Here is a 26,826-nt window from a genome sequence, read left to right on the forward strand (position 1 = left end):
GCTTCGGAATTCCTAACTTCCAATGTACTTTTAAAATTCTTTCAATAAATTATCAAGTATTGTAAAAGAAAGATTATTCCCTTAACGTTGACTTTTATAAATGTCCTCGGCAATGTCCACAGTCATAGGTTTATGAGAGATGTAAATGGCAAGATATTCTATTCTAATGTGTCACACAACTCCTTACGATCGGGTAGCCTTGTGGTTAAAGTGTTTGCTCATCATTCCGAAGCCCCGGGTTCGATTCCCCACATAGGAACAAAGTGTGAAGCCCATTTCTGGTGTCCAATGCCATGATATTGCTGGAATATTGCTAAAAGCAGCGTATAACCATCCTCACTCACACCTCACGATCAGTACTCAACATATCTGGACTTACTAGAAAGCAAATTTTATCACTTGACTGTTTCATGTTACACTCAAAAAGCAATCTAGTCAAAAGAATCGGGATTATTCATACACCCTTATCATCACTAGTTTTGGATCTACAAGAAACATTCACCGTCTGAGATTACATTATTGTTCAACAACTGTAAAGCAATAGACAGTGTTTGATGTTACGGTTAATACGGCTATGTATAGCCCAGCTGGTGAATAATTAACTCCTACTCCATGTTATGGCACCTGGGGAGGTGTTTGGTCAGCTATTGATCCAGTGTGTACCCCATCCCTCCATGTCATCTTTTCCCTCAAGCCTACTACACACTATGATGGTATCGGTGATGCTGAACATGTGCTCCCAGCTCAACAAAAGGTCTGAGAGTGAGCCTGGGTCGGCTATATGTCACAGTGTCACCCAGCAAGACACTGCTGACAATGACTGTACCGCACATCCTGACAATCCCACAGTGTGAAAGTAGCATGAAACACAATCACACAAGCCCATAACAATCAATAAATAATGAAGTAAATGGATCAAGCTGACTTGGGAACGTATTACCACTATTACAGCATTACAATGCATGCTGCAGCACCTCGGCTCATCCCGGTGAATATGACTCGTATTGCCACTATTACAGCATGGCAATGCTCGGCTCTACACATGGTGAATATCACTGAAACTACACAGCCATAAATTCAATCCCTTAACACTCCCATCCTACCTCTTCATACTGATGCCAGTCCGCTCCAACGTATGTCCACAAGTTTACATCCACAGTCAGTCATTATGGGTTCTCAGGGAGGAGAAAACAAAGAAGCAGCTCGGAGCAGGGTGTACGTATCCTCCTCTCTCCCTCCTCTGTGTGTCTACTAACTAGGCCACAACACATGCTCTGCCTCTCCAACCTGACCCCATGACCCTGATGTAATCGGCAATGGCTAATGAAGTAATTGGAAATAAATCTTCCGGAAATTACAGATGATAAATTCCTTCACTTGTAGAAGAGGGGAGTTTCAAGCATCAGGGAGAGTTCCTCGTTATACGACAGCGTGTTCAATATAGCCTGGCAGCGTTTCAGTATTCCACTGCTTCCTACAGCAGCAGCGGCAGCAGCAGCCATGTGAATTACACACCTCCCTGAGCCAGTCACAGATCCCTCCCTGGGGGACAATAGCAAGACACTCCTGCACTGACAGTCAAGAGTGTTTGCTTGTTCTTCAAAACCAATAAAAACAAAATAATCCAGCAATATTAAAGCATCTGTAATGGAAATGGGTCTTTAAACGATTCAAGTTACACGCAAAATTCAATTGTCTTCATCAAGGAAACAATTAGGTTGGCAGTAAATCACTTTCATAGACCCGGCAATTCAAAAAACACAAATTGTTATAGTGTTAATCCACAAAATGTTTCAGAGGGTATTCAGGAAGTACATCACACCGTTCCCAAATCTCGAAAATCAGAATACTCCATGAGCTGTTGCTCAAAAGCTAGGACAGAACTCCCAATCCACTCATCAAGGAAACAATCGTGACCTGAGTGTTTAATATCAGTACTCCACAGTGAATATGAAAGTATATCTCCACCTCCTGCACGTCCCTTCCTCCTCTGTCTGTCAATACATCCTGACTGGGGGATAACACGCTTGCTTTAATGTACAGTTACAGGAGGCACTCCTCGCTACTGCTAAAGAAAATTAGGCTGGCAATGAGAGCCTGTTTTGAGGGAATGCCTGCTCCCATCTGGTGGAGTTTCCCAGTCTGCTGACATCACTGCTGTTATACCATTAGACTTGCACAAGTCTCTAAGGCAATAATTATAAGAACAAGATGTCCCTATAAGAGACTGAAGTCCTTAGAATGTACTGTCCACATATCTAGACTTTCCTATTAGGATAGACTTACTACACATCAATGGACTTATCTTTCAGTTTCCCAGTCTGCTGACATCACTGCTGTTATACCATTAGCCTTGCACATGTCTCAAAGGCAATAATTGTAAGTTTGAATTATAATTTCTAGATTCCGCAAATAATAACAAGATGTCCCTATAAGAGGCAGAAGTCCTTAGAATGTACAGTCCACATATCTAGACTTGCCTATTAGGATAGAATTACTACACATCCATGTGTATCTTACAGTACAGCCTTGGAGCAAGGCTGTTATACCATGTGTGGGGGATATGGATAGCATCCCGTTATGTAACACTGGCTGATTCCCACATCTCATCTAACAAGACAAAGCTGTAAAGCAAGCTCTGGGGCAGAGGGAAGAATTGAAATTTGTTTATTGTTGTCCAAGTGTCCCAGAATGCCTTATACCACGTGTGAGATATGGGGAACGCTTCTTGTTATGTAACGCTGCTGCCAATGTTCAACATCTCAACTTTCATTGTAGACAAAGCTTCAGGGCAGATTGAGGCAGGTTTGAAAAAGGTTAGTTTATGACAGTCACATAATGTCCTGGGGGGCATATGGTGGTAATGCATCCTTATTTCCATGCATGCAGCCAATCAAAACATGGCAAATATTACATTTGAAAATCTCTTGTCCAATAAAAATTGAATTAACAGATATTAAAACTGTTGGTTTAACTGACAGAATGGAAGTGGTAGAAATAGATTGTAGATCAAATACACATATATGTTTTGGAGTAGTAGAAGTAATTGTCAAGAATTATTAATCTCTGAATCCCCACCATCTAATTCTAACTATATTAGGCTAAAAAAAATAATAGTCTTTGTTCTCAGGCACTGGCCACATCATCATAAAGTCTGCTGCTCGTTTTGTTTTATTTTCCATTTTCAAAAAAATATAAAAATCCTAATACTTAAACACAATGCACAAAATAAATGGAAAATGGAAACAAAATGAAATGTGCAATGAACTTCATGATGATGTGGGCAGTGGCTGAGAACCAAGACTATTATTTATTTTAGCCTCAGACATATTTCTTCCTACCAGACACATGTTTATAGAATATTGTCACTGTTTCTGCATGGGACACTTGCACAACATATCTCCTTCCTTCTATCACACAAGTCAGTGCCAGCACACCCTGTCAGCCTCTGACACATGGCCAACCAGGAATGTAGAGGAACAAAGTAGATGGATGCCTCCAGATTGTATGTATGTATACTCTGATATACACAAGCAGGCCATCAAGGGGACCATTCATCAGGTCTGGTGGCCAGACTTGCCAGTCCTGGTCCTCAGTGAGCCAGGCAGAAGCCAAACTCAGTAGACTGCAGGTGGACCAGTCCTTGTGCAACATATCTGGAAGATAGGGACAACATTGCTGGGTACAGACGACTTTCTTTCTGTAGCAGCCAGACGTACGCCATTAGGCAGGGGTAGATGCCATTAGGCAGGGGTGGACGGCATTAGGCAGGAGTAGACGCCATTAGGCAGGGGTAGATGCCATTAGGCAGGGGTAGACGCCATTAGGCAGGGCTAGACGGCATTAGGCAGGGGAAGAAGGCATTAGGCAGGGGTAGACGCCATTAGGCAGGGGTAGACGGCATTAGGCAGGGGTAGACGGCATTAGGCAGGGGTAAACGCCATAAGGCAGGGTAGATGCCATAAGGCAGGGGTAGATGCCATTAGGCAGGGGTAGACGGCATTAGGCAGGGGTAGATGCCATTAGGCAGGGCTAGACGGCATTAGGCAGGGGTAGACGCCATAAGGCAGGGGTAGACGCCATTAGGCAGGGCTAGACGCCATTAGGCAGGGGTAGACGCCATTAGGCAGGGGTAGATGTCATTAGGCAGGGGTAGATGCCATTAGGCAGGGGTAGACGCCATTAGGCAGGAGTAGATGCCATTAGGCAGGGGTAGATGCCATTAGGCAGGGTAGATGCCATTAGGCAGGGTAGATGCTATTAGGCAGGGGTAGATGCCATTAGGCAGGAGTAGACGCCATTAGGCAGGGTAGATGCCATTAGGCAGGGAAGATGCCATTAGGCAGGGGTTGACGCCATTAGGCAGGGGTAGGACCCACTGGACAAGCATCAGAAGCTTCAGAGACATATACTGGGATGGCAGACAGTCCAGCTAGCCTGGACACTCATCAGAGGCTTAAGAGACATATACCAGGATGGCCCAGCCAGTCTGGCTGGCTGGTTGGTTGGTTGGTTTATTGTTTAACACCGCACTCAGCAATATTCCAGCTATATGATGGCGATCTGTAAATAATCAAGTCTGGACCAGACAATCCAGTGATTAATATCATAAGCATCAATCCACGCAATTGGGATCGATGACATGCATCATCCAAGTCACCAGCCAGTCTGGACACTCATCAGAAGCTTCAGAGACATATACTGGGATGGCAGACAGGGTAAGTAAGGATGGCATCATCAGGAGCAGGGTGAGGAGACAGGCTCAGCCAGAAATCTGGAGCTCCATTAAATATGAAATCACATAATGCAGACCAGATGGTGTAAGGATGGGTTCAAGATGAGAACGAGGTCTTGTGGGGCAGTAAAAATGAATGGGGAGGGGGGCCAGGGGGTGAGACCCACCTCTGCTAGGCATCACTCCCCCTTCCAAAAGAATTCAAGGTTTTGAACATACAAATTACAGTTAGACATAAGTGGGGCGGAGAGTTACTCCAGACAACTTCCTTGACTCGGCTGGGCCATGCACTGTGAGACACACATATCCTGAAAAGGTCTGCTACAATTACTGACAGAACTGATCCATCAGTAGCCAGGCTGGACATTGCTGTGTGAGACACACATATCCCGAGACAGGTCGATCCTGATGACAGAACCCATCTATTACCATGCTAGACTGTAGAAGTGTACCAGGTGATGGGCCGTTACTACTGCTGCCATGCTGCCATGCTGCCATGCTGCATAGAGGATGAATGTAGGCTGCCGGAGCCAGAAGGGGGTGAGAATGGAATGGCGGTGATTGTTTTATTAAATATATGCTGAGGGGTCTGGGGGAGAGGCTGCTTGCATCCACCATGTGTGCAGTGACACCCTGGATGAGGTGATCATGCCAAGCAGAGCAGCAGTTTCCCTAGCCTTGCTTCAAGGCTGTACTAAAGAATAAGTCCATGGGTGTCTAGTAATTCTATCCTATCTAGGAATCTATAAGTCAAGATAAGCAGACAGTAAGGATGCCAGTCTTATATAGAGACTTGTTCTTATTATTTACATAATCTAGACATTATTATATAAAAAGTACTTATTATTGCCTTAGAGACTCTGCAAGTCTACAGTTTCCCATCATGTTTATAGGGTTAATGGTGGCTCTGCCAATGGTGTGAAGGGCCCATTAGCAGGACCCATCTCCCCTAAGAATGTAGCAGTACTTGTCAGGTATGGCCAGGTTCTCCCATTGGTTGTGGTACAGAGTGGTATTTCTCATTCATTGGTAAAGTGTCTCATTTGTGTTTCGTGCAATGATAATCTCTTTGATCAATGCCCTGTGATCATTTGGATCTGAATTGATTTCACATTGATGACAGATTGAACCGATTCTTAAACGGTTCGTGATTGAGTAAACACCACAATAATTCAACACAGGCTGATAAATGTAATGGATGTAGTCTCTTAACATATTTTCTTTGTTCTAGTGCCAGGAATAATGTCACACACACACACACCCCGCGCCACACCCCACCCCCCCACCCCCCCACCCCCACCCCCACGCATGTAGGGCAAGTTTTCTATGTCCTTGACCCACATTATGTCAGGGATGTAAGATTTGCCCAATGTTTGGACTTGGACATCCCCTCACTTCCTATAGGGAGATCCAGCAGCAGGATGTTTATTATAAACACCTCTCACTTAACTGCAGGTTATTTCCTGACCCTATCTATCTGAGGACCTACACACACACTACATGCATGAGCCCCCCCCCCCCCGTGAAGATCTGGGGTAGAATAGGTCTTCAGCAACCCATGCTTGCCGTAAAAAGTGACTATAATTGTCGTAAGAGGCGACTAACGGGATCGGGTGGTCAGACTCGCTGACTTGGTTGATGCATATCATCGATCCAAATTACGTGTATCGATGCTCATTAAGTCAATCACTGGATCGTCTGGTCAAGACTTGATTATTTACAGACCGGCGTCATATAGCTGGAATATTGCAGAGTGCAAGAACAAACAAATCTTATGATTCATTGTGTTTTGTGAAATTTAATTATGATTCCAATGCCATGCTTGATTCAAGATTTAATGAATGTTTGTCATGATTCAATGTATGATCCCAATGATTCAATGCCTGGTTCTGTGGGGATGCCAGAAAACCTGCATCATGTGATCTCCATATAAGGCAAGACCCTTTGGCCACTGCCTCTGGTGATTGTCAAGGCACTTCCAGCCATCCTCACTATTTAAGCAATGTTCATCAGTGACAAGGCTGTGAGTTACTGCTGGTGGGAGGGAGACAGCTCCACAAACACACACCTCCTTGCTGTAACCACCCACTGCAGGTGCCCCGTGCCCTGTTCATTTCCTGTAGGAAGTGCTAGGAGGGCAGGTACTGTACCTGCTCAGTGGCAAACCAACACAGTGCATGGATATCTGGCAAGGGCAGTCCTACACAAGGAAACCTGTCCAACATCTTGTACACAGCAGCTTTAGACAAAACACATCTGGTCAGCCATCACAGATAGACTTAATGCAGGTCTGGGCAGTCATTATAGCCGATAGACTTGATACAGGACTGATAGCTGATGGACTTAATACAGGTCTGGTCAGACTGCTGATAGACTTGATACAGGTCTGGTCAGACATTATAGCCGATAGACTTGATACAGGACTGATAGCTGATGGACTTAATACAGGTCTGGTCAGACTGCTGATAGACTTGATACAGGTCTGGTCAGACATTATAGCCGATAGACTTGATACAGGACTGATAGCTGATGGACTTAATACAGGTCTGGTCAGACTGCTGATAGACTTGATACAGGTCTGGTCAGACATTATAGCCGATAGACTTGATACAGGACTGATAGCTGATGGACTTAATACCGGTCTGGTCAGACCGCTGATAGACTTGATATAGTGATGGAACATTAATCAAGAACCTTCATCAGTAATATCTACAAAATGTCAACTTCTTAATTGGACATTCAGAGTCATAACAAGATACAATCAGGTACAGGATACAGACATTGCATCCAAATTGCGTGGATCGATGCTCATAATGTCAATCACTGGATTGTCTGGTCCAGACTTGATTATTTACAGACCACCTTCATATAGCTGGAATATTGCTGAGTGTGGCGTTAATAAACAAATAAACAAACAAACTCATCTACTGAATACAGAATGCCCAGTGGATGCCCAGTGACCATATAAATATGCCACCATTTTTGTTCCAGTTCAGCGATCAGAGGTAAATCAATGACATTAAACGCGCAAGACTGCTAAATCTGATGCATGATAAGCTATGAGATTGCAGCGTGTAAAACTGCTTTATTACCCGTAGGGTTAGAAATACTCAAGTTCATAAAAATTGTATGTGCACTGGTGCAAATATCACTTCTCACGGACCATTTATTGTTTATGTCATCCTGATGTCTTTTGAATATTTTTGTGACTTAAGGTCGCAATGACGTCACGCTAGACACAACATTATTGCTGAAGCCAGTCATCATCAGTGCATTTCTCTTAGGGGAGTTCAAAAGGATTAAGAAATAATGGGTAATAAAAAAATTATTAAACTCACATGTGTCGGCATACTGATTGAACGAAACTTGTGAAAGAATTCATGTATTGCCCTTGCTTTCGCTCGGGAAACACAAGAACTCTGACACTCGTTTTGTAAAATCAGTATGAGACACAAGCTTGAATAATAATCTCTATATATCACACAGGCGTAACAAGAAAATAGCCACTTTATTGCCTCCTCTTATCCACTCCCTCCAGTTGCCTCATACTCAGTGGGGAGTTATGACCAATTATAACCCATGCTGTACATGTGATCCCCAGCAGGTTGTGTGGACTGCAGACACAGCAACGATACAACTAATATCTAATTTGTTAGTCATATCAGCAACACTGACTTGTACAGGAACTATGCTTGAAGACAGTGTATGTTGATCTAGATGATGTGTGCTGTGTTAAATTGAGACACTGTGTAACTAGAGTAATCATTAACTGATTTATATACATTTGTCACAGATTGGAGTGAGTGAGTGAGTTGGGTTTAACACTGCTTGTAACAGTTTCCAGTTATATTGCGGCATGTCAGCTTAATGTGGGAGGAAAGCCTGAAGTGATGCACATGAAACACATGAGCACGGGTATGGTGCTGACAAACCTAGAAACATAATCGGGGCAAACCAGGATTCGAACCCACAATCATAGGTTTCTGGCGTGCCCAAGGGACGCAACTCTGCACATCGAATCGCCATGCCTTAGACGACTGGCCCACCCGTGCCCTGTCACAGATTGGAAATTATAGCATGAATAAAACCCCTCAAAGTATCATGATGTAGTGTAGACCTGTAGTTAATCAATTTAATGCTAAATATGATCTAGGCTGATCCACGAAATTTTTAAAATTGAATTTTCTGCCTTCTCATTGTCCATTCTAATCATGGTTATCTTATAAATGTAAACGTTTCTGGGGCAGTGAATTAGTACTTTTTGTAACGATATTCATAAACTTGTATCGACACAGCATCAACATTCAAAAATTATTTATATCGCGACGTTCAAGGACATCCCTCTATTCATCACACAGTTGGCGTCAGTAGACACAGTGGTGTTTGAGTGAGTGAGTGAGGTTTTACACCGCTTTTAGCAATATTCCAGCAATATAACGGCGGGGGACACCAGAAATGGGCTTCACACATTATACCCATGTGGGGAATCGAACCCAGGTCTTCAGCATGACGAGCGAAAGCTTTAACCACTAGGCTACACAACCGCCCCAGTGGTGTTTGACATGAACCTAAGTTGCGGGCACTGCCAATCTGTCCCAAGCCCCCATAACTGGTTACATCCTTTGATTATTTCCATATTCTTGCAGATGCATTTTCGTAACCTCCTGGCTGTTCCTACCACATGTATTAGTGAAAGAGTAAGTTGGGTTTAACACTGATGTGAATAGTATTCCAGTTTTATCACGGCGTGTCAGCTTGATGTGGCAGGAAAGCCCGAAGTGATGCAGGTCTCAGACGTTGATCACTTTGGCGAAAGCCACCAGCACAGATATGGAGCTTATTAGTGAAAGAAGATTGAATGAACCGGATCTCAAAAACTTTCAAAACTGAAAATTTCCATGAATGAATCCTTATGAAACTGTAACCTAAAAAAACATCAGTACCATTCATTTGAGATAAAAATCAAAAGGAATTGAATTCTGACTTCCAGACAGCAGAGGGGCAGTGGGGTAGCCTAGTGGCTAAAGCATTTGCACGTCACGCCGAAGATCCAGGTTCGATTCCCGACAGGGGTACAATGTGTGAAGCCCATTTCTGGTGTCCCCCACCGTGATATTGCTGGAATATTGCTAAAAGTGGCGTAAAACCATACTCACTCACTCACTCACTCACCCCAGACAGCCGATACTGACACAGCCATACATACACAACACTCAGCATTTAATGCAGGATTATTCAGGACAGATTCAAGTCAAGGTGATTAACAAGAGGCAATAAGGCCAGATATGGTGTAATTTATTCATGACAGTTCTCCCCTATCGGAGCAGCAGCTCCACTGATTAAGTGTGATGAATAGGTCTACTGTGCTAGGTGCTGGTACGGCTACTCTGCTAGAGGATGGTATCAGGGTCCAGTCAACAGCTGACTGCATGCCTGCCTCCCCACATGTCATTCTTCATCAACCCTAGCTTACACTTGCACAAGTCTCTGAGACAAAAAATAACAGTTTAAATCATAATTTCTAGATTATATAAGTAATCAGAACAATTGTCCCTGTAAGAGACTGGAATCCTGTCCACATATCTAGACTTGCCTATTCATGATTATAAGGATAGAATTACTATACACCCATGGACATTACCCATTCATTACAGCCTTGCAGCAAGGTTAACCCTTGCTCACTGTGTGAAGTTTTGTTGCTCAACCCTAAACTTTCCAGCTGTGTTTTGATGAACTCTAAATAATAAATCTGGGGCAGACAAACAGTGACTGATACTGTGAGCAACGATCCGTTGGGTTACAGTGAGTGAGTGAGTGAGTGAGTGAGTGAGTGAGTGAGTGAGTGAGTGAGTGAGTGAGGTTTTATGCCGCTTTAAGCAATATTCCAGCAAAATATCAAGGCAAAATATCATAGGCTTCACACATTTTACCCATGTGGGGAATCGAACCCGGGTCTTCGGCGTGACGAACGAACTCTTTAACCACTGGGCTACCCGACCGCCCCGGGTTACAATGACACACAATCAACCAAGTCACCGAGTCTGATCCAATGAGTAGCCTCTTGTGACCCGCATTTTATTATTATTCTAACTCAGGGGATATACAGTAAACTACGGTTATAATGAACACGCTTATAACGAACTGACCGATATAACGAACTTACTTGTTAGCCCCGGCCATGTGTTGCATATATGCTGTATATATGCTTATAACGAACTACGGTTATTACGAACTAAAATGGGGGGTCCCTTTGAGTTTGTTATAACCGTAGTTTACTGTACTTGATTAGAGGAAAGTTTATATTACACATTCCAATTATTCACACTAAACTAAACTGACAAGAAATAATTAAACTCTCTTCAACATTATGGTAAAATAATTCAGAATATTATTAACTTATGAAGCATCTAAAGTAGTAATTTACTTCAGCAGTGCAAAAAATACTTCATTACAAAAAAATGAAGACTAAAAATGTCTCAATTCCAATTTAAAAGAAACCTCCAAAATAGACAGATGGTAATGTGACCCTAAGAGTTCCAGAGTGATCACTTGCACAACCACAACAGCTGAAAGTGTTTCCACACTGTGTGTCCCTAGAAGCACCCTGGGCATGCATCTACTACACTACACTACAACACTCGAGGGGATCTACACACTGAGGGTTCACGCTGAGATTGGTGTAGACTTGCACAAGTCTCTCAGGCAAGAATTATTAGTTTAAATCATAACTTCTAGATGATGTAAATAATAAGAACAAGTTGTTCCTAAAACTATGAGAGACTGGAGTCGTTCATCCACATATCTAGACTTGCTTATCAGGATAAGCCCACTACACATCCATGGACTTTTCTTTCAGTACAGCCTTGGAGCAAAGCTGAGAATGGTTTGGACTTGCACAAGTCTCTAGGGCAATAATTAATAGTTTAAATCATAACTTCTAGATGATGTAAATAATAAGAACAAGTTGTCCCTATAAGAGACTGGAGTCCTTCATCCACAAATCTAGACTTGCCTATTAGGAGGACAGGATTACTACACATCCATGGACTTTTCTTTCAGTACAGCCTTGGAGCAAGGCTAAGAATGGTGGAGTTACCCTGGCACCAAGCTCCATGCGTGACTCACCTCACGCACGCCTGACTCAGTGAAGGCAGACATTACTACCAGGCTCCTTCCCACTCTCAGCCTCCCGTCCACAATCCTGTTATGTTTTCATAATTCTCCCCCCTTGTTAACGGAGCCTCTGTGACAAGCCTGATAGAATATTGAATCAGTTGTCACAGAAGACGTGACAAGCCGTGCCTAATGACCGACATGTTTTAATTTCAGCATCTCCATTTCTAACACGTTTCGGAATGCATCAGGACTCATCATTGATGAAAAATCAATGGTTTTCACAGCAAACTTCACATGCAGACAAACTCCTCTATTGAAATTCACCCATAGAATTAAGATGAATTTATGGATGATGTCATTATATCAATTATCTTGACTATGTGATGGTTAAGTGCTCTTGTCTCCCCAGATTCATCACACTGGGCAAGCCCTGAATTGGATTTTTCGCGATGTTCTTTTTATGTCTTTGATGAAAAACAAACAAAAATAATTTTTGGACCAGAATTGGCCAGAGTCCATAGAAATAACTCAACGTAAATTTGAACAGATTGTCCATGCTCCAGTGGTTTTACTACACCAGTAGATGAGGATGTCAGGGTTGGAGGGGTACAAGAGGGTGAGGGTGAGGGTGGGGGTGGGGGTGGGGGTGGGGACAGTTAGGTGTATACAGTGTGGGGGATTAGGGTTGTGGGTGAGAGTCAGGGTGGATGACATTGGGTGATGGTGAGGGTGGGCACAGTTAGGTGTATACAGTGTGGGGGATTAGAGTTGAGGTTGGGAGAGGTTTCGAGTGAGGGGTGAGGGGTGAGGGGTGAGGGGTGAAGGTGTTGGGCGGCGAGAGGAAGGGGGTATACTGGTATATCAGGGGTTTATCTGGTGCTCTATTTGAGGGTGAGGTTTTAGGGGGTGGGGGTTGGGGGCACTTGGTGGCGAGTAGAGAAGGGCTATACCAGTATATCTGGAGTCTATCAGGGACAGACGGGAGGAAAGAGTGCATGTCTCGAGAATCAGCTTTGCATCTCTTGTGTTGATCCCCCTGCCTAAACATGCAGCACATTCCTGATACACAGAATCTGCCCAATAGTATGCCGATGACACACTGAGTGCAGCAGCATGAACTGCATCAGTCAGCAGCGCAGCGTGACATTTACACCAACACAGATCAGCTGTCTTCATTGTCTGCTGCAAGCATTGAATGTCAGATCAGGAAACATGGCAGAACTATACTATACTTGCATTAGAGACTGGTCATATATTAGAGGGGGAAGGGGGTGTAGCTCGGTGGCCATCAAAAAAATAAATAAGGACACATTTTTCTTAATTTAAACATTATTTAATTAATGGTCATTTATTATAGGGAGGGGGGTCATGAAAAAAATGTTATATGTATTTTTGGGGGTGAGGGCATGAACAAATTTAGACAAGAAAATGTCCTAAGACCCCCATCTCACAGGACCAGTAAGTCACACAAATCCTGTACATTAATCCTAACTTGATTATACATATCAGCATGTCTGTATATCAACTCTCTCCAGTAATCACCTGAAATGTCACACACCAAAAAGAATTTTTTATCTATAAAAAGTTTCATGTCTTCAAGATAGTTTCTCTATATTCTAACATGCGTAGCCTAAACAGCACAGAGAGCCATAGCTTTTAGCTGTACGGATGTACATTTTTTCTATCCTTAAAGTAGGCAAGTCCAGATATGTGGGACGCCAGTCCTTTATAGGGACAGCTTGTTCTTAATATTCAAATCAAGAAATAATGATATAAACTAATAGGGCTTTACCTTGTCCCTTACAAACGTGGGAGTCCAGGGACCCCCAATATTTAATTTTAAGTGCCCTTGTGGGAAATATGAGGGTCCTGTAAAGAAATGAAATGGTATAAGGATGCCGTACATTTAGAATTACTGTTGGGAGACATGAAAGTTTGTATGCTGTATCTTAGATCAATCATTTGTTCATGAATGGTCCATTTAGTGACTTCATTTCCGTTATCCCAAACTGACATTGCCTTGTACGTAAGCGGTAGTGAGTGAGTGAGTGAGTTGGGTTTACCGCCGCTTTTAACAGTATTCCAGTTATATCACAGTGTGTCAGCTTAATGTGGGCGGAAAGCCCGAAGTGATGCAGGTCTCAGACATTTACCACTTCGGTGAAACCCACGACCACGGGTATAGTGCTGACAAACCTAGAAACATAATCAGGGCGAACCGGGATTCGAACCCACAATCATAGGTTTCTGGCGTGCCCAAGGGACGCAACTCTGCACAGCGAATCGCGGCGCCTTAGACAACTGGGCCACCCGTGCCCCCCACATCAGCAGTAGAATTTAACAGTTTTAGTCAACTAGTCCTGTTCCTGATAACATATAGTCAAACTCTTAGGAATGGCAAATTTCTACAAGTCCTAACCGTGCCCCTGAATTACTTTAGAGCTTGGGATATATCAAAGATATGAGACCCCCATAACTGTTCTTGATGCGATGAACCTGTTGTTACAATTAATATTATTGTACATCCCTTGGGAGACAGTATATTATTTTTCTGTGTCCAAACTCAACAGTTGTGCGTACTGGGCGCTAATTCGCGCATCGTGTAAAACCCTGAAGCAATAATTATTGACTTAGAGACTTGTGCAAGTCTAAGAGAGGGAGTTTGCTGAGAGTCGTGCACTGACAGCCATATTCCTGCTGCCTGGAAAGTCTATCACAGCTTGTGCATCCCGTCCAGGTAACATGGAGAATTCCACCCTCCACGTCTTACTCACCTACTCTCATGCTAATGTCAACACTGTTATTGTCCATAGGATAACAGCGCCATGGGTTAAGAAAAACACTGTGTAGTTTAACTGCTCCATCAGTTTTTACATCACATTTTCCTGTTTCGATCCCTACTTCATTGTCTGAGCATAGCTCCTGTCTGGTGCTCCCAAGTGTTCCCACTGAGACGTGATCAAACACTTGGATCTAACACTAAGTCAGGAAAATATTTATTACACATTTAGTTTATCTGTTAAAAAACTCAACTGCTCTCTTTTGAGGGGGGCTAGCTAGACTTAACCAATTTGTCTACTGGTTCCGAGGCCTGTAATTAAATAGAGTGCAGTCAGGGTGTAGGACTGGGGATGTCAGGCTGTATCTTGATATCGATGTATTGGTAAATGTTTAATGTCGATGCTGTAAGAATACACGTTTCTGAATATTAACACTATATTAACATTTTACTGTCACAGAAACATTTACATTTATCATTTGTTTAGGTTTGTTTGTTGTTTAAGGCCGGACTCAGGAATATTCCAGCTATATGTAAGAACATCTCATGACATATTTCAACTCTGTCCTGGGACTTTCAAGGGTTTGCAGTAGTCGTTACTGTACCTCAATCTTATGATCCCCTAATGTTTCAGTTAGGATCATTACAAGGACTCAGACCCAGCTGAGAACTAATCTGTGCAAACAACAAAATTAAAGTTAGGATCAAAGTCATTATAGCAGCAGGGAAACTAACATATTTAGACCACTAGTCCTCATAACTATAACTTACAGCAAACCCTTAAAAATGGCAAATTTCTACTAGTCCTTATGATATCCATTAACGCTTGGGCAGTTTGGCAAGGACTATAGGACTAGTGCCAATTTCTAATGCTGTTTTAGTATTTGACAACCTACCAAAAAGAAGACAAATTTTGGACTTATTGATAATTTTTCTAAGCAGTTGCTACAAAATGCTAAGCAAAATGTGTCAAACTGCTGTATATACAGCGGTAGAAACTAACATTTTTAGTCCACTAGTCCTCATAATGATAAGATATAGCAAAACCCTCAAAAAGGGCAATTTCTACTAGTCCTTATGATACCTTAACTATTGGTCAGATTGGCAAGGACTACAAGACTAGTGCCAGTTTCTCATGTTGATATACATGACAATCCATATGATCGACATCACATAATTGGTAAAACTTAAGACCTCAAAGAAGCATTCAGGGCCTGGGTTTGGTCAAGGTGGGGTGAGGCCATACCCCATCGTTTATACTACTAAAGGTATTTTGAGAAACACTTGCTTACACTTTTCTCATATCAATATTGGTCATACATTTTCTCATATCAATATTAGTCATACATTTTCTCATATCAATATTGGTCATACATTTTCTCATATCAATATTGGTCACACATTTTCTCATATCAATATTGGTCAAACATTTTCTCATATCAATATTGGTCATACATTTTCTCATATCAATATTGGTCACACATTTTCTCATATCAATATTGGTCATACATTTTCTCATATCAATATTGGTCATACATTTTCTCATCGGCCACTTATGATACACCAAGGTAATACAAGCAACTGATTCGTGCCAATGTGTCTGGCAGACCAAGGGGGATAACTCCTCCCACCCCATGAGCTGACATGCACACACAGTATAAGGCAGCCAGTGTGAGCAACCAGCAGCTGGCTCTGACTGACTCTGTGTTGTAGACTAACATCTAGTCTCTGAAATAAACATATTTTACAGGAAAAAACAGAAGTCAACGTTCATTAATAAAATATAACAAAATAAAGCCAAGAAACTTCATTTTCAGACCTGCCCACTATTATATATAGACTTGCATGGGCTGTATTGGGTATATTTGTTTCACCGGGTCTGTATGACAGACTATCTGTGTTGCTGTAGCTGTGCGAGAAGTCAGATATCACAGAAAACCAGCATGTTATCCCCTGTTACCTTCCTTTTACAACACGTGTGCCTGCAAAGTAAGCGGTGTAGAGAATGTTGAAAAAATAAACATATAACCAAAAATTGTGCAAAACATTTATTCCACAACATGCTAAATTTGATATACACCATGCATGATACACAACAAAGACTGCAAGCAAATTATGAGGAAAAATTTCAAGTCTAGGACATTTATAACTGATGCAATGGATATGAATGGACTTTGGACACTAATGCAGTGTTGAAATAGTCAGCTTGTTTGGAAACACTCCAAAGCCATTTAACCTGAGTTTCGAACACTGATGGCGGTGATGAAGATGAAGTAATGACAACACTGATAAGCTACGTCTACTACAGATGACAACAACCAGGGTAAAATAGACTGAAATACTAACTTCAGCTGAACAGGAACTTCAGCACTTTGGCTGAAATACCAATATCAGCTGAACAGGAACTTCAGCACTTTGGCTGAAATACCAATATCAGCTGAACAGGAACTTCAGCTCTTTGGCTGAAATACCAATATCAGCTGAACAGGAACTTCAGCTCCTTGGCTGAAATACCAATATCAGCTGAACAGGAACTTCAGCTCTTTGGCTGAAATACCAATATCAGCTGAACAGGAACTTCAGCTCTTTGGCTGAAATACCAATATCAGCTGAACAGGAACTTCAGCTCTTTGGCTGAAATACCATCAGTTGAGCATGAACATGCGCCGTTCAGCTGAAGTCAGTGTGTGAGAATACAGCTATGCACAAGGCCAGGTTACGACAGTTCAATCCACAATGCAGGAAGTTGGTGAGCATGCAACACACTGGCAGGAAGTGAGGAATTCTGGGAGGGATACATGTACGAGTACCTGAGGTCTATTAACGTCATTCGTCTTGGTCGAAGACATGGTCGCTTGCGTGGTATTTGTGGTGTGCCATAGATGTTCTGGACGTCGAACATGCTGGACGCGGGTTCCATCAACATGGGCGTTGGTCTGCACCTTCTCCTTGAAAGTAATCCACGGGATATGACCCTGATCCAACTCGCAACAAATCCTCCTGTCTTGGACAACTGTTGATACCTTCACTAAGCCATTCAAATCCTGCGCACAGCCGTTCCACAAAAACTAGTTCTTTCAATAACACATCTCTCCTCGTTAGTCTCACTTCCTCATCTCTGTACACAAGGTATCCAATATAACGATGAGGTTCGGCAAATCAGTTATTCTGCGTCATCTTCGCCGACTTTCTTGTAGAAAGCTCGGTTATTGAGGAGTCAAAAACACGATATTCTTCCTCCTCCAACACGAATAACAATCCTTCCTTGCCATACGGTCAAAATCAGGTTTTAGCGAAAGTGTATTCAATCAATTGAAACTTTTTGTACAAGTTGTTGGGTGGTATCAGATTGATACACATGTTAGCTGAGGCGTACGAGGAGCTGCCTCCGCCAGGGATTCCACCTCGGCCATATTGATCTATCCCACGATCCTCTATTCCTCTCTTTTAGACACTGCAATGGTGGACACACATTTACATCAGGATATCAACCAGCCCCACAATCAACTATTTGGGGGCAATTTTGAAATAAAGCAATCTTTCAACTGTGATTTACGATAACGCATTATGACAGAACGTAGTTGAACGTTGTTGACTTGGGGGCAATTGCGATTTCCCGGCACATGTGACTCAGTGTAACCTAAAAGTGTTTCTGAAATAGAGTTTTACAGTAATGTGTATCAGTAAGAATTACTGTGGAAGTGTTGTGTGTTTTAAACAAGAGAATCGTGCATGCGAACCTACCCTTGCAGCTGATTCTTCAGGGAATGTTTTATACACAGTACCTGTCTTAGTCTTTCAACTGATTGGGAATGATTTGTAAGGCAGTCTGTGCCAAACTGTTTGAGTCAACTAACTGAACTATCCGTATCATTTTGAGGAGATTTTAGTGATAATATATACACGATTTTAAACAGCTGAGCTTACCAGACCTAACAGCATTTTACTTGACTGTGTATGGCTGAAGTGACAGACCATACTGAATATATAAATAAGCAGAGTGTACAATTTGTAACATGCAGAAAACATATTTCAAAAAGTACTTCAGTCAGTGAGTGAGTATGGTTTTACAGCACTTTTAGCAATATTCCAGCAATATCACGGCAGGGGACACCAGAAATGGACTTCACACATTGTACCCATGTGAGGAATCGAACCCGGGTCTTCGGCGTGTGGAACAAACGCTTTAACCACTAGGCTACCCCACCGTCCCAGAAAGTACTTCAGGGGCTACTACTATAATAGGCCTTGATTTAACTTGCACCAGGTGCAAGTTGGCATGAAAACCTGGTTGCACCAGACAAAACCAGGTTGCCTCAGGTCCTATATATTTATCAAAGTTCAAACATGTGAAGGGTATCTTCATAACCAGCATCATTGCATCCATCATTGCCATTATTTTATGACACAATACATTAATTATTCGATTTGCATCCAAAGTTTAGGGGCGGTCGGGAAGCCTAGTGGTTAAAGCGTTCGCTCGTCACGCCGAAGACCCGGGTTCGATTCCCGACATGGGTACAATGTGTGAAGCCCATTTCTGGTATTCCCCACCGTGATATTGGTGGAATATTGCTAAAAGCGGCGTAAAACAATACTCACTCACTCATCCAAAGTTTAAAATAATATGTTCCTCAACAAGTTATTGAGGAAATCTGTATAAATGAACTGTTGATGGATTTGACTCACATGAAGTATGAATGTGTGATAGGACAAGGTATGTGGTGGATTTCATCAAGCTGGGGGGTAGCCTAGTGGTTAAAGCGTTCGCTCGTCACGCCTAAGACCCGGGTTCAATTCCCGACATGGGTACAATGTATGAAGCCCATTTCTGGTATCCCCCACCGTGATATTGCTGGAATATTGCTAAAAGCGGCGTAAAACCATACTCACTCACTCATCAAGCTGGATTTTTCTCATCTTACATGGGGACAATAAAATAATGTGAGGTCAGATGTCTGGTACAGTTAAGTATGTTTATATCGATCATGCTTATAACAAACTGACAGATATAACAAACTGTTTTTTTTGGTCCTGGCCATTTGCAGTATATTTGCTGTATATCTGCTTATGATGAACTACGGTTATAATGGACTAAAATTATTGGTCCCTTTGAGTATGTTATAACCATAGTTTATTGTACTTTTATTATTGCCATATGTATAATCCTTATTATATATAACAATTGATTTGCAGAAATAACTGACCTACCTATTCATTCCTGATACGCCTGGTAGGGAAGAGAAGCACACTTTAAGGACGACGTCAAACTACTGCCTGTCCAGTACAACCCCCATTACACCAATACTGTCAATACCCACATTTAACTACTGTACGCAATGTCTCGCTGGGGACTCCAGTCAGCTATAAACACAGATTTAATATGGTTTCTGTTACGTAAAAGGCCTGCTTGAAGCTCATTCTGTTTCAAAGCATCTCAATAAAAGACCTCTATTTTACCTTTTTTCCTTCGAAATTAAATTTGGGACACAAAGATGGAAACATTTCCAATCTTCATCCATGCTTCTAGAAGACAAAGGTTTGGTTGATGCGATGGCATTCACAGTTGTCTATCCAGAGCAAAGATACAACAACCTTGTCCTGGGAGGAAATAGTTAACACTTTGGTCCAAACTAGAATAAGAGGTATCTAATCTATAGTTAGACTACTTCAAATTAAGCACTATAGCTCAAAGAGATATCGATTGGTTGTTCTTAATTCTCATCTAAAGCATGCCATTCACAAATGAGACAATTTTGAAAAGTTACCAAATAGAATATATTTCCTAAAGGAAACTAATACTATTTCATCTTAAGGAAATTACTGTTCATGTCTTTACATTTTATTACATTCTTAGAAATGAAATGAAATTTTATCATTTATAAGTCATATGAAATTTACAATATTCCTTCAAGATCATTAGCGAATTTAACTAACAGAATACAACTTTCAGATGCCAAAATTAACTGGAACATTACTTTAACAGATGACGTCCAATAATTTCTAATTAATTCTTGAATATTTAGAATGTTCCCTTTATTAGAAGGAATGTAATTTTGTGTTGATTTATCCATGTTACTTTACATGACACACAGTAATGACAGGGATACCTCCAGCTCAAGGCCAGTCCATGTGTCGGTGTGGCATGGCAGGTATCATGACACCAGGCAGACAGCTCCTTATGTCAGGACAAACATTAACAGCTCAGCTGACCATCTGGCTCCCGGATGGCGGCTCCCTAACCACACTGACCTCTGTCAGGAAACAGTCAGGACCGGACCAGGAGGAGAACCCATGTCCCATCACCCACTGATGAATGGGAGGGTCTGGGGTCTCCCTGCTTGTGTTATTCATTGTCAGATGGTCTGTATTTATCTTACAGAAAGAAAGGGCAAGACTGGAGTGTCAGAAACTTGGAAGGTCCTCAGGTTCTTGAGGAACTTGACTGAAGTAGTTATTGAAGGGGCCCTAAATCACTTTTAACATTAGGCTATGATGTTTACCCTTGAATTTCATCCTTATTTTGAGCACTGCATGAATCATTCTCTCTTGAATAAATATGAATGTCATACAGGTAATTTAGTAATTGTATGCTGACAATTGACTTCAATGGTAGCTGGAAGGTTAGATGGATTATCAGTGCATTTCAACTTTAGTGTTTACCATACACTCAGGTTTTTATCATAAATCACTTGATTCCAAAAATGATACAGTGAGTACAAAGGTGATTGGTGAATGCATAACATATATCACCTTGTGATTGACCAATATAACAGGTCTCATCAGAGAGTGCAACAATATTAGTAAATAACCTCCTCCTTTTCCAACTGGGTGTTAGATAACAAGATGGTTGGTGAATATTTACCGTCTGTTATAGTGGGGGGCATCAATGGCAGCCAGTGGTGCTCCAGTGTTTTGTACTTCCAGCATTTCTTGTCAGCCCTGCAGGTCGGACCACAGACCTTCGCTTCAAAGCATATTTCTGGTACAATATTCCAATGGCACATTATCCTTTATCGAATAACACTGTCTGCCCATGATAAAACTTTCTCAGTGAAATAAATCCTCTTCAAGAGCTCAAATTCGGTACTAATCCTGAATTTCCAACATGGCGGTCACTGACGTCTGCTTGTGTCTTCCAGTTCTGGTTACATGTTTTACACACTGGGAACTAAGTTCTGAAAGAGATGAATTATGATGATGTGACAACAAAGCTGACAAAAGTGCAAAACAAAACAATTAAAAATGACAAATCAAGAAATAACGTGAGTGTGCAAAAAAACATATTCAAGGACATAATAAAAGGCTTTTTCCATTCTTATCCAAATCAAACCAAACACAAGAAAGTTTAATTTGGCTTTTGAAATTATTATTGATCTTTCAAACAGAATTTGAAAGACATTGGAATTACAATATTATCAGCTTCCTGCCTGCATTAACATGCCAACTTCATTCAATACATCAACTAACACTTCGAATCAAGCACCCTTCACGATTACCATCCACATACACCACCGAGTTGCAATCAATCAACCATGAACACAAATGAACCACAGAACACTCAGCACAGAAAATCAGATCTGATCAAGAGTCATGGATAAAAAAAGACTTGAAGATGCATGGATGAATAGCGACAGAGCCAGAACAGTACATGGATGTATAGCTGCAGAGCCAGCACAGTACATGGATGTATAGCTGCAGAGCCAGCACAGTACATGGATGTATAGCTGCAGAGCCAGCACAATGCGTGGATGTACAGCTGCAGAGCCAGCACAATACATGGATGTATAGCCGCAGAGCCAGCACAATGCGTGGATGTATAGCTGCAGAGCCAGCACAATACATGGATGTATAGCTGCAGAGCCAGCACAGTACATGGATGTAGAGCTGCAGAGCCAGCACAATGCGTGGATGTACAGCTGCAGAGCCAGCACAATGCGTGGATGTACAGCTGCAGAGCCAGCACAATGCGTGGATGTATAGCCGCAGAGCCAGCACAATGCGTGGATGTATAGCTGCAGAGCCAGCACAATACATGGATGTATAGCTGCAGAGCCAGCACAATACATGGATGTATAGCTGCAGAGCCAGCACAATACATGGATGTATAGCTGCAGAGCCAGCAGAGGAAAAGGATGTATAGCTGCAGAGCCAGCACAATACATGGATGTACAGCTGCAGAGCCAGCACAGTACATGGATGTATAGCTGCAGAGCCAGCACAATGCATGAATGTATAGCTGCAGAGCCAGCACAATGCGTGGATGAATAGCGACAGAGCCAGAACAGTACATGGATGTATAGCTGCAGAGCCAGCACAATACATGGATGTATAGCTGCAGAGCCAGCACAGTACATGGATGTATAGCTGCAGAGCCAGCACAATGCGTGGATGTACAGCTGCAGAGCCAACACAATGCGTGGATGTATAGCCGCAGAGCCAGCACAATGCGTGGATGTATAGCTGCAGAGCCAGCACAATACATGGATGTATAGCTGCAGAGCCAGCACAATACATGGATGTATAGCTGCAGAGCCAGCACAATACATGGATGTACAGCCGCAGAGCCAGCACAATGCGTGGATGTATAGCCGCAGAGCCAGCACAATGTGTGGATGTATAGCTGCAGAGCCAGCACAGTACATGGATGTATAGCTGCAGAGCCAGCACAATACATGGATGTATAGCTGCAGAGCCAGCACAATACATGGATGTATAGCTGCAGAGCCAGCACAATACATGGATGTATAGCTGCAGAGCCAGCACAATGCATGGATGTATAGCTGCAGAGCCAGCACAATACATGGATGTATAGCCGCAGAGCCAGCACAATACATGGATGTTTAGCCACAGAGCTAGCACAATACATGGATGTATAGCTGCAGAGCCAGCACAATGCATGGATGTATAGCTGCAGAGCCAGCACAATGCATGGATGTATAGCTGCAGAGCCAGCACAATACATGGATGTTTAGCCACAGAGCTAGCACAATACATGGATGTATAGCTGCAGAGCCAGCACAATACATGGATGTATAGCTGCAGAGCCAGCACAATACATGGATGTAATGCACATAATCACAGAACAATATTGGAACCTACAGCTCACTGCAATCAATCTGCAGTGTGATGATTAAGTAAACATCACAGTAATCTCCCAGCTAACTGGTCCAGTGCTTGGCTTGTTTTCCTCTATTCCCCAGAGGGCAGGAGGTGTTAGGAGCAAGGTTTGATGTGGTCACGGCTCGGTGAATCCCTCACACACCTCACTGATCACAACCACTTGTCCTACCTCTGGGACTGTCTAATACACCTGACCCATTGTCTGGCATGTGAGATATTGCTTTGTACAGTCTGGGAGATATCAACAATAACGCACTGACTTCTGCTGCTCTTCAGTGACACATGAGTAACCTACTGCCATGATGGGATCTACTGTGGAAATCAAACTATCAAAGCACCAAATGATAACCATCCACTGATCATTGAATCATCATTACATTCATCTTCATCAGCAAATCAAATTATCCTACAGGGAAATGTGTGTTTTAATTTCAAGGCATACTTCATTACACAAACTGACATTCTACAACTATTTTCAGTGGCATGCAAATACATGTTTCTGAAGACAATTAGTGCTATCTCCCCACAAACACTTTCCAACCAATAAACTTAGGACGAAACATTCTACCAGAATCTATTAATCATATTTTGCTCTGCTTTCACAAAATGCAACAGGCAATGACCAGTTATCAGATGTTACTTTGCACCGTAAAATCATTCATTCAGAAAAAAAAATCAAATATGACTACACGTTAAGAAGCAGTTTGGCGCTTCACACCATGTATCTCCCCATCTCCCAAGCGGGAGAGTTCCTTATCCAAGCCTCTCGCTCTGGGAGGTAAGTGACAGCTAATAGTCTTGTTATCTTTATTAGGGGATCCTGTTAACATGGGATGTACATAAACTGGCTAAGTGATTGAAAAACCTGGACTCATCATACAGAGACACGCAGACTCGATCAGCTTCAACACTGAAGCAGACGGCATTGGCTGCCATCTTGTTTTCTCATTCAGATTGTGGAAAATAATATTTGGTTTCAGATTTATGTCGTGTTGGGAGACATGAAAGTTCGTATGCTGTATCTTAGATCAATCATTTGTTCATGAATGGTCCATTTAGTGACTTCATTTCCGTTATCCCAAACTGACATTGCCTTGTACATAAGCGGTAGTGAGTGAGTGAGTGAGCTGGGTTTAACGCCACTTTTAACAGTATTCCAGTTATATCACGGCGTGCTAGCTCCATGTGGGAGGAAAGCCCCAAGTGATGCTGGTCTCAGACGTTTACCACTTCGGTGAAACCCACGACCATGGGTATGGTGCTGACAAACCTAGAAACATAATCGGGGCGAACCGGGATTTTGAACCCACAATCATAGGTTTCTGACTTGCCCAAGGGATGCAACTATGCACAGTGAATCGCAGCACCTTAGACGACTGGGCCACCCGTGCCCCCACATCAGCAGTAGAATTTAACAGTTTTAGTCCACGAGTCCTGTTCCTGATAACATATAGTCAAACTCTTAGAAATGGCAAATTTCTACAAGTCCTAATCAGACCTTAATAATCGGGCAGTTTGGCAAGGACTACAGGACTAGGCCCAATTTCCACCACTGTACATGAACCTTTCTGCTTCTCTGAGTTATTTATCAATGAAGGAACATTGAAAAAAGTGATTATAGCAACGGTAGAAACAAACAGTTTTAGTCCACTAGTCCTAGTAATGATAACATAGCAAAACCCTTGAAAATGGCAAATTTCCATGAGTCCTCATGATACCTTAACTATTGGGCAGTTTGGCAAGGACTTACAGGACAGGTGCCAATTGATCAATGTACACAAGACTTATTTATTCGCGTATAATACGGACTCGTGTGTTATATGCACCTTAATTATGAGCAATTAAATTCTGGAAAAATATATCTCTCGCATATAAACATTTCAGGCTGTCAGCATAAACCACGAAATTTATCTTTCAACTATTCTTTCACCAAAATAATATTCTAAAAAGAGCCCACTATTTCTAATTTTGAGAGCTTTACGTCGAATACGGTATTGAAAACACGTCAGCATTGAAAGAACTATGACTTGATGCCAGATCTGTTACAAACATCACATAGTTGCACAGTTTTATATTTTCATAATCATGTTAAAGTGTTCCAGAATCAACAAGTCTGTGTTATGAATCGTTATATTTCCCTCCGATGGTGTGTGGAATTCCCTAAACAATCACACTCAACACCCTCACAGTCAGTAGTATCAATACTTTACAAATCTCTCTCGTGAAAACTGCAAATAAACTGCCAACTATTGATTTAAAACACCCTCAAAATTTGCTCTATTTGGAATGGCAGGATTCAGATTCATGTTCGTCACCAATTTATTGAACAGACTGATCTGAACCAAAGAAGGTTCAGTTTTAGCCAAACTACCCAATCACTGCAGGTATCATGATTGCTCCCTGTTGTTAATTAAATGCCCCACATCAGCTGAGATCCCCCTCAAGGTGACCACGAACAATATTGATCAGTTCTCCCTGGGGACCAGTCATTGTTGTATTTTGTCTGGAGCTGCAGCAGTTTCAATCAATGTTACAAATAGACGTAATGAAGTCTCCCTGTTCCGTAGACTGTGGCCACAGTAGCTGCAAGCCTCTTGGTTAATAGTGAATGAGAAATCGAGATTCATTTAGATTGCTGTTAACTTGAGCCAAATGTCCATTATCAACCACTGTTTGATACGAGATCCAAGAGAGACATTATAAATAGATTAATTTCCATATCTCATCTCATTAACATCCCCCTGTGATGATAATGGTCGTAACAACCTTGTGAGAGCGATGAAAAGACACATGTTACGAATCCTTCATACCGAATCTGCAAACATAATCACTCCCCTACATGAACACATGAATGTGCATCCCGACAGAAAGATTTTTTATGACTTTCTTGAAGTGATATTAATCTGGGAACATAAAGACCCCACATGAATAACACAATTATTTGACAACAAATTGTCAAAACCAAATCATATTTTATGATGACATCAATGTTTCCAGGCAGACATTATTTATTTTATTCATTTGAAACATGAACTTTTCGCCAACCAGCTGTTCTAATGTTCCTTGCTCTTTC

At 42.0% G+C, this 26,826-nt stretch overlaps 1 protein-coding gene across 2 annotated transcripts in view; it reads right to left on the bottom strand.

The window, feature by feature from the left end:
- Positions 1-26,826, bottom strand: part of LOC124116867 — a 185,770-nt gene that overhangs the window by 67,206 nt on the left and 91,738 nt on the right. For both annotated transcript variants that reach the window (XM_048398132.1, XM_048398131.1), the window contains exons 4-5: positions 21,496-21,808; positions 17,441-18,084 (exon numbers count right to left, since the gene is read on the bottom strand). In XM_048398132.1, coding sequence (XP_048254089.1) covers positions 17,441-17,556 — 116 coding nt within the window. In that variant the 5' untranslated portion in view covers positions 17,557-18,084; positions 21,496-21,808. The remainder of the gene's footprint in view (positions 1-17,440; positions 18,085-21,495; positions 21,809-26,826) is intronic.

The sequence above is a fragment of the Haliotis rufescens genome, unplaced genomic scaffold, assembly GCF_023055435.1.
Source record: "Haliotis rufescens isolate VD_foot unplaced genomic scaffold, xgHalRufe1.0.p SCAF_18, whole genome shotgun sequence".
In the NCBI taxonomy this organism is placed as follows: Eukaryota; Metazoa; Mollusca; class Gastropoda; order Lepetellida; family Haliotidae; genus Haliotis; species Haliotis rufescens.